We start from the raw sequence: 9,681 nt of genomic DNA, 5'->3' as shown, positions 1-9,681 counted from the left end.
TGCAACTACAGAGCTGGAGGTCCAGACGGAGAGACAGGGAGCATGTTTAAGAGTTAAAGGCAGTGCATGTGTGTGCATGTGTGTGCGTGTGTGTGTGTTTTGCTGGTTTAGTTCAACACTATCTATGATTGTTAGAGGAGCTTGAGCTGGTGAACTAGGATATTCTGTGCTGCTGGGTGTACAAGCCGTGTTGTGGGAGGTGAGAAGGCGAGTTAACGGTTACTGGAACCCCTCAAACGTTTCCTCCCCCATGCTGCCTCCCCCCTCGTGGTCCCCTCAGCAGTCCTTTTTTTTCTACGCTGCAGCACTTGTTCATTCTTCTCTTTTTCTTTTTTTTTCTTCCTCCTCTCCTCACATCTCCCTGGGGTTGAAATTATTTCTGCGAGTGGAGTCATGATCTTTCCACAGGTGGTCCGCAAGAGACAGAGAAGCGGGACAGTAGAGAGACAGAAGGAAGGTTTATACAAAAGTCAAAAGCTCTGAGAGAAGTCTGCGGATGTGTAAGTGTGAACGTGTGTTGCGTCGCGGTGAGCATGGTTAAGTGTCCATAAGCAACGCTTCCACTAAAGTCCCCTTCAATGTTGGCTGTTTTGTTGTTTTGTTCTTTTTGCTTGTGTGTGTTTGTGTGCATGGATCCAATAAACATACAGCAATAGGCTTCCCTGAGTGGAGTGGGCCGGGTTAAAGAGTCGGTCAGACAACACCCAACAGCCCCACTGTTCAGTCTCAGAGACATCATTTTCCTTCTCCCCCCCCCCCAACCTGTGATGTTTCAGTATCTGCCAAACTTTACAAAGGTTTCATGAGTTAAAGATTGATTGCTTGCAGCAGTCCCTTCCCTTCTTCGCTCTCTTCCATGTCACTCCAGGGCCAGGTTTTTTCTTAGATACAGGCACTTATCAAAGTCCCAGCCTCTTTTAGGGAAAGTAGCGTAGGGGAGAAGGTGCACATCCTCATCCTAGGTGTGTGTTGCTGGGCTTTAAGAGAGTGTGCGTGTGTGTGTGTGTGTGTGTGTGTGTGTGTGTGTGTGTGTGTGTGTGTGTGTGTGTGTGTGTGTGTGTGTGTGTGTGTGTGTGTGTGTGTGTGTGTGTGTGTGTGTGTGTGTGTGTGTGTGTGTGTGTCCTGAGGAAAGCGCTGACTGGCTGCTGATCCTATTGATGGGGCCTGAACGCAGCAGCTGTGCTACTGGGGCAGGACATCTGGAGCGTCACTGGCCAGGTGGGAGGTTAATTTGGGGCAAAGTCTCATGAAGAAACCTCTGATTTCAGCACTGTTACAGTCACTTTGCCTGGGATGGCTGAGTCTGAGTGAGTCCCACCGCCCGAAGGATGTGTCCCAGAGGAGCCCTGGTCCAGACAGGTGATAGGAGTGGGGTCGGACAGAACATGAGTCCGGCTGTCTCTTTGAGGTGTTGGTTTTTTTCTATGCGTGCGTGTTGGACTGTGCTCTCATTTCACCGGAGGTTTCAGGAATCTAGTTTGGGAGAGGGATTACAGAGGAACCATTTACATACTCCTGTGCCACCTCCAGTAGTGTTTGGGCCGCGTCTCTCATCAGCAGTCTTTGTTCTCCAGGGACAGCTGTGCGGTGGCACGATGCAGCTCGGCGCTCACCCGCCGCTGCGAGGCCAACGGTGTGGCTAAAGAGCCCTCGTATGCCAGCGGGGGAGGACTGTCCCCTTCTCCGCTGCCTGTCCCGTCCTCCTCCATCTCCATCCGTCCATTACTCTGCCTCTCCCTTTCCCTCTCCTCTTCCGGTCGCACTTTCTTGTCGTCCGACTCCTCCTGTGAGGCCTCCATGCGCTGGTCTTCACTCCAGCGCCTCTTGAAGCGCAGCTTGAGGGGGATGCACTTGGTCTTGGGAGAGCCCATAGAGCCCGTCTGAGGCGGGGGGGTGTTACTCTCCCCTGGTTCGGTGGGTTCACTCTTGAGGGTGGGCAGCACGCGATGCACATTCGAGTGAGTGTGATGCGAGGTGAAGAAGGGCATCAGGCCAGGCGGAGGCGGAGCAGGGGCCTTGAAGACATCCTCGTCCAGGTCCTCATCAGGATGGGGATGATGTCGGGGCGCGGCTGTGCCGTTTGCATGGTGTTGGTGTTGGTGATGGTGTTGGTGGTGGTGATGGTGGTCAGGGGCTCTGGAGTGGCGAGGGGAGAAGAGTTGGAACTCCTCATCTCTCTCATCTGGGTCTTCATCACTAATGTCGGTCACCTCCACCTCCTCCTCTGACTCAATATCAGAGATGGGCTCCACCTGGACGGATAAAAAAATGGAAACAGAGACAAAGATGAAGACGGCAGCAAAACAGGACATAGAAAAACTAGCAGACATTTGATTAGCAGAACAACAGAAAAAAAACTGTTAAATTTAGTTTTAACAAAAACAACTTTCTTTTAAGACAATGTCTGGCAATGGAGTGTTGCCTATATTGTAGATTACATATACCTGTGTTGTTTTTACGATCTTGTGGATATTTATGTCACACACATTTTTCCCCGTTTAACTTTGAGATTGCAACGTAAATCACAAGGGGGGATATTTGGGTCTTTGTGTCTCACCTTTATCTTGGGAAGTCCTGCACTGTTTAGGGACTGCGTTGAGGAAGAGGCAGAGATGAGGCCTGAGCCGCTGGCAGAGCTCAGGTCACTGCTGTACGACAGCGAGGAGCCCAGGCCAGAAGACGACATGGATCCGGATCCTGAGGACAGTGAGCTCTGCCTGGGTTTACTCTGGCTTTGACCATCCCTGTGCTTCCTCCCGAGTGGTGGCGGCTGCAGCTTGAACTTGAAGGGAGACATGTGTGGCGGCTCCTCACCCAGGTGGAGCGGGTGATGCATGGGATGAGAGTGGATGTGAGGGTGGGCAGTGTGAGGTGGGTGCGGGTGGTGGTGGGCGGAGTGAGCCAGAGATGGATGGTGATGCCGTTCTCCTCCCCTCTCTCCTCCCCCTGCTGTCGCGGCCCTCTCTGCTCTCTCGGCCGCTCCTCTCTCTCGCTCCTTGTCGGCGGAGGGCCGGTGGGGCTGAGGGATGACGATGTTGGGGTAGTGGAGGAAAGCTCTGGGGCTGAGGCCGTAGTTGTACACCGACTGGGTGTGGGCCTGCAAGTAGCGCTTCATGTCCTCTGGGTTGAAGGAGAAGTGGGAGCCTAGCATGGGGGACAGGGTGGGTGAGGGGGTGTAGGGGAGGTGAGATGTCGGGGTCATGGAGAGCGCCGGGGACAGAGGCGGGGCTAGGAGGCCGGCCCCCGGGCCCCGGCAGAGGGGACACGGGGAAGGGCGAGAGGGAATCCGGGTGGATCCGGTGCCCTGTGTGGCGGGAGACCGGGTGCCCAGCAGGGTTACCCGGTCCTCCGTACATGCGGAACAGGGCTTCATGAGACAGACGGGGATGGATCATACTCCGGTAACCAACTCCTCCACCACCGGGTCCTCCTCCACCGCTTACACCCCTCTCTCCCCGCTCCTCTGCCACCCCAGGGTTGCCGTCCTCGATCTCAGAGTTGACCGAGGTGCCGTCGCTGCAGTCGCTGACGGAGCCTCGCGCCATCCGTCGGGCCACAGAGCTGAACATGCCGCCGGGCTGCGCAGGTCCTCGTTCGGGGAGAGGACTTCGGAGGGCGTTGAGGGAGGAAAGCGGAAGTGGGTCCCTGCGCCGGTGGGGACAGGAGGGGCGCTCTGAGGAACATTGCTTCCTGGAGACGACAAGGGAGGGAGGGAGGGAGAATACTGAGAAACAATATATAATGTGCTCCGGTGTAATCCTATGTAATCATGGTATCGTACTGTGGGATCAGGAGGAATCTGAACATGCACAGGCCTGTAAACACACACACACACACACACACACACACACACACACACACACACACACACACACACACACACACACACAGAGACAGAGACAGAGACAGAGAGAGAGAGAGAGAGAGAGAGAGAGAGTTAAGGCTTACCGGTGGAGCCCATGTCGATAAAGGGGTAGTTGACCAAAACCAGTTTGTTGAAGTTGAACTTATAGGTGAACCTCTTGCCTTTGGTCTTATGGAGGATCCTCTTGTTGTAGTAGTATCTGAAAAAGAGAATAAAACAGACGATAAATGATGAATAAAATATAGAAAAGAAAAGACGCTGTGCTCACACGCACCTAATGCATGTAAAGACAAATATAATAGACACAGTGTTTAATAATGCCTATTAACAACACTGAAACATTCAATTTAAGACGCACACCTCATTTTTAAAAATACAATTATGTTCCTGAAGTCATGAGACTATGACAGATGCGCCTGCACACTCAAGCACACACTTTAATAAGCACAAGTCTTTCATGTGCCCCCCCAACCCCCTCTAATGATAGATATTACAGAGTGTTGTATGACATTTGCACAAAGCAGACCCAGTAAAGAGAGGGGGGGGTAAAAAAAGAGAGAAAACAGATAGATGGGAAGAGGTGGATGGATGGAGCCGTGGAGCAGCACTGATGTTGTGTGGAGGGATAAACAAACACTTAAGAGACCAGAGGTCAATGTTTAATGCTAAATGTGGAACGCAAATGGGTTGTAAGGCCGCAAGGGTGTGTCAGCTACTGCGCTCATGTTTGACACATGTGTGTGACTCGTGTTACTTTGTGTGGATTTTTTGTACGTGCAGTATCTTCAATAATCTATACCTGTCTGAAAGAAAACCAGGGAAAATGTGTTTTTATGTTCAAATGCCTGTTAGACAAGCAACACACACAAAAGCACTTCCTGTCATTCAATTTGCTGGACGGACCCATCTCTTTATGTAACAGCAAAGCAAAGCCACCAATAATTCTCCCCATCTTTATCTGTTTATGTAATGGCCATTCTCTGTTGGGTTTTTTTCCTCCCAAGCTTTCTCTCTTTCATGGCTCCTGCCCACAGTGCAAGGCTCCATTTTTATTAACCTTTGTCCAGCTTCAGCTCTTTATGTAACATCTCTCTGCTTTCTTCCCCAGATGCACATCCTCTTTATGTAACCTCTACATCCCTGGCTGCCAACCCTCACACACTGACGGAGACAGAGCGAAGGAACGAGAAAGAGATGAAGAGCGAGAAAAAGGAACAAAGACGGTGGTGCGTTTGTCCGTGAGATAACAAGCTTGTGTGGCACGCAAAACCAAAACTACCACCTATCTTTCCAACACCCTGGCTATTGAACATAAGATATAACCAGACTGTAAAATTGCTCATCATGTCTGCATACCTACCTGCGTTTATAAGCCACACTCTCTGCTTCCCTTCCTCCTGCATGTGTCTGCTGGCACAAGTTAAGTGAAGTGTGCTGACAAAGACAGGGGCTTCAGGGTATGTAGGTAATGCAGAGTTAATGCGAGCCCATTGACTATCATTATGCTGAATGGTAGTTATCCAGACGGCAGTGTGTGTGTGTGTGTGTGTGTGTGTGTGTGTGTGTGTGTGTGTGTTGTGTGTGTGTGTGTGTGTGTGTGTGTGTGTGTGTGAGCGTGCGTGTCTGTCTGTTTGGTGTTGGGGAGGTGTCACCCTTCACCCCCTCTTATTATGCTTATTACACAGACTGGTTGGGCTGATTTTGGCTCTGGGAACAGACTGTTGCTCTTTTTCACTTGTTCTCCTCAACCCTCCTCCTCCTCCCTTTATCCTACTGATACCTCTCTCTCTCTCCCTCTCCCTCTCTCTCTCTCTCCCTCTCTCTCCCCCTCCCTCCCTCTCTCTCTCTCTCCCTCCCTCTCTCCCTCCCTCCCTGCGCTCGGCACTTGTCCCCTGAGGCGATGGGAGAGGGAGAGAGGGAGCAACGCAGAGAGACAGGACAGGCCTGCACTGTTGAAAACATTGTTTACGCCAGGCACAAAGCAGCATGTAATTTCTGCTCTAGGGGAGACACTCACAAGGGCCCACGAAGGAGGGGAGAGAAGGAGGGGAGAGAAGGAGGGGAGAGAAGCAGTTGGGAGCGAGGAGACGGACCGAGACGGGCAGGAAGTCAAGCAGAATTAAAACCACAACGAGACTGCGATCGAATTAGCTGATGACAGAAAAGTCAACAAGCTGTGCTAGGGCCCACACATGGGACTAATATAATACGGATACTATAGGGGACAGATCAAGTCAAATCTGAAGTATCTGAAGATAGTTTATTTTGTGCATCAGAGAGCATCAGTGGAGCAAAAAATGAACAAACATCACACTCTGCAATACCATATAAAATAGGTAAAGTTTTTTTAATCATCTGCAGTGCCCAAAGCGCATTTCTTTGCATAGAATTAAACATTGTCACCTTTCGACGTCTCCATTTTATCATGTCATTTATAAACACACAGACTGCAGTTTCCAAAACGTTGAACCAACTCCTCTCTAAAACTTGAAACTGTCCTTAATGACGGTGAGATTTGTTATGAGCTGTTGTGCTAGACAGCATTCATTGTAGATAGTTACTTAGTGCATAATTGGCATTAATATGGAGGCATCCCAAAGGCCAATAATACCACCGTGCTGACACATCCCTCTAACCTTGGCTCATGGCAGTGGGATAGTAGGGAGCGTAGCCAACTAAATTATAGTGTGGGTTTGGCTGCACACACACACGCAGCTAATACAAAGAACGCTGAGATGCATAGTTGTGAAGCAGACAACAACTTTGCGTAATCCTAGCCGCGGCAACTGAAGCTGTGTTTAGAGCACATGGTCACCCCATCTTTCTTCATTCCCCCCCCCTTCTCTTCTGCACCGTCATACAAGCAGTCAGTCTTTGAAGAGCATTTGAACTCACTTCAAAAGAGAAGAAAGAGATTCTTTGAGTGCCTGTGTTTAGCTGCCCACCACACACGCCTTACACACACACACACATTCACGCACGCACGTCAACATGCACACAACTCTCCCATATCCTGACTCTATAACTGCTATCTAATTCAGACACACTCAAACACATGGGTGCCCACACATACCCACAGAGCGTATCATCCAGGAGATGCAGCTTTATCCCGTTGCCTGTTTAACCTAAAGAGCACATTGACCAATCAATGCAAGTAAGGATTTAGGCAAATCCTTCAGGGGAACAGAGGGGAGGATTTCTATCAGTGCAGTTGTTACCGTGTGTGATTTAAGGCCAGGGATTAGAGCTGCGATTACACAGGTCCAAAACATTATGATCAAAGAAGGGAGATAGAGACAGACAGAGACAGACAGACACACGCACACACACACACACACACACACACACACACACACACACACACACCGGAGTGCAGGGGCTCAATGGTAATGAATAAGCAAAGACATTTAAAAACAGCACTCCAACCAGGTTTGAAGCCATTTTATACTCTACAGTATTATCATTTACCATTGTGTTATTGAATATTCTTTTTCATACTCATGTCGATACAATAACAGGGTTTGTTTGTTTTTACAGCTTATCCTAAATCCTTCCATTTGCTCATTTAACAAAGAAGCCACACTGGGTTGTATAACACAGCAGCCTTTAACATACCAACCACATTGTAGTATAAAAATGGAAAACTTATTACACAAAAGGAGTTTATTATTAATTGTTTATTACAACGCAAGTAGCAATAGGTTGCTTATAGCTACGTCTACCGGTTCCATTGGATATGATAACATTGCATTTGTCAAGTAATTGCAAAGATCTGAAAATTCGGCAACAACCTGGACATTTGTTTGAAAAATGTACAAGTGTTTGACCACCTAGGTTTGTTGGTCTGTTAGACTTGACGTCCACAAGAGGAAATATCAGGACCTTACAAAGCATTGGATACAGATGTATATTTCTGTCAGTACTAAGGTGTGGTTGTGGTAAAGATGGAAAAATTAAATGTGGGGACTACATGTGTTCTATCTGTACTTTCAGTACAGGACAAAACCTGTGCGCAAAGGCCAACCTTTCTGTATTAACCTAGAATATGATATCTGTACAAGCTCACTAATCTATATATCAGCAACACTCTACACACACACACACACACACACACACACACACACACACACACACACACACACACACACACACACACACACACACACACACACACACACACACACACACACACACACACACACACTAAACGAATCGAACCAACCCGCTTGTGTGTGTCTGTGGACAGGCTGTGCCTTGCCCATTGTTGGGCTGTAAATAGGCGCTGACGGTGACAGGAAGTTGGGATTACAATACTCCCCATGAGCCCCGTGTTTATTTTCTGCCTCTTTCGTCAGCATTGGCCGTTAAACACACATCAGATCCTTCTCCACACACACACGCACGCACGCACGCACGCACGCACGCACGCACACAGCTGCCTCAGGTGTGTGTGTGTGTGTGTGTAGAAGCTGCACATGTGAGCGTGCTTTGTGAGGAGTTTGATCAGTGTTTCCTGTCTCAAAAAGGAAATGTGTTTTTCCAGGCATATATATATATAAATATATATATTTTTGTCTGTGAAGAAAGGGATCAGGTCAGGGTCAAATTACGACAGTCACATGCTCTGTGGGTAGCGCGAATATGTACTCGAGCACACTCTGGTGTGTTGGTGTGTTGTGTGTGTGTGTGTGTGTGTGTGTGTGTGTGTGTGTGTGTGTGTGTGTGTGTGTGTGTGTGTGTGTGTGTGTGTGTGTGTGTATTCCGCCTCCATGGAAAATAAAGGGCTCTTTCAGTCAGGGACAATGCCATACACACAATGCTCATGTACACTGAACACATACATGCTGCAAAAAAAAAAAAAGAAAAAAGGGACAATGGAAAGACAATGCACGCAAGCACACGGTGAACACAGAGTCATACAGCGGTACTGTCCCTGGCTGCTCCCTCTGCACTTTCTCTCCGGCCCTGGGTGTTTCCACACAATGCGCTGATGTAGAGAGAGGCCCTCTGACCTATAAACTGACCCGGCCAGATAGGTGAGTAACACTGTGTGCATGTGCAGCAGTATTTACTGCAGGATGTTTTGCAGATGTAGGCACTGGGGTTACTTCTAAATGCAAATCAGAGCCTATTTGAGTGCAGCAGTTTAAAATTCCTACTTTTATTACTTTCCTGTTACAGTGGAATTACACCATTGTACTCTACCATATTACCATCAATTCACTTAGGGTGTTAGAAGCATGTTCTCATGTAGTTTCAGCACTCAATAAATGGTCAAATATTCTAAAGTTACAGCATCGCCATAACCAGGAAACTTGTGTGACCATCATTCTATTTAAGTGCTTTTTCTGTGGTGGCAACTTTCCAGCTGTGGCGGCCAATCACAGTTGAATGAGTGTTGGCCATGAAGAAAACACTACAAACATGCATTGGCATGAGTCTGTGTACAATGGTGCATTTGTGTTTGTGAATGTGCACATGTGCTGTGTTGTAAATCTTTGCCAGCTGTGCGTGGCAGTCCCCCTGACCTCTGACCACGGTGTTGGAGCCAAGGCGGGCTGCAGACTGGAGGACAGGGGGGCTGGAGGTCTCTAGGAGCTGGGACCTCTTAGCATGATTACATTCATTAGGCCAGCACTCGGCAATGACTGATTGGCAACAGGCTTAACTACCCCTACTCTCGTTTGTGGACCAGTACAGGTCTCATTTATGAGAGCTAGACGCTGGTGCAGGGAGTCAGGAGGAGGGGTGAAGGCTTGGCCTTTTTATTTGTGGACAGGTTTACTTCCTCGTCCCAAACATGCAGCCGTTGGTTA

The 9,681-nt window shown here is 48.8% G+C and overlaps 1 protein-coding gene across 1 annotated transcript in view; it reads right to left on the bottom strand.

The window, feature by feature from the left end:
• Positions 1-754: 754 nt before the first annotated feature.
• The window catches only part of erfl3 (Ets2 repressor factor like 3), a 45,920-nt gene continuing 36,993 nt past the window's right edge, over positions 755-9,681 (bottom strand). Inside the window, 5 exon segments of the mRNA XM_054621596.1 lie at positions 755-2,252; positions 2,558-3,239; positions 3,241-3,580; positions 3,583-3,690; positions 3,949-4,064. Of these exon segments, the coding sequence (XP_054477571.1) occupies positions 1,554-2,252; positions 2,558-3,239; positions 3,241-3,580; positions 3,583-3,690; positions 3,949-4,064 (1,945 nt within the window). The 3' untranslated portion in view covers positions 755-1,553.

This window comes from Anoplopoma fimbria, chromosome 20 (genome assembly GCF_027596085.1).
Source record: "Anoplopoma fimbria isolate UVic2021 breed Golden Eagle Sablefish chromosome 20, Afim_UVic_2022, whole genome shotgun sequence".
Taxonomy (NCBI): domain Eukaryota; kingdom Metazoa; phylum Chordata; class Actinopteri; order Perciformes; family Anoplopomatidae; genus Anoplopoma; species Anoplopoma fimbria.
This window is presented reverse-complemented; position numbering and strand designations above follow the sequence as displayed.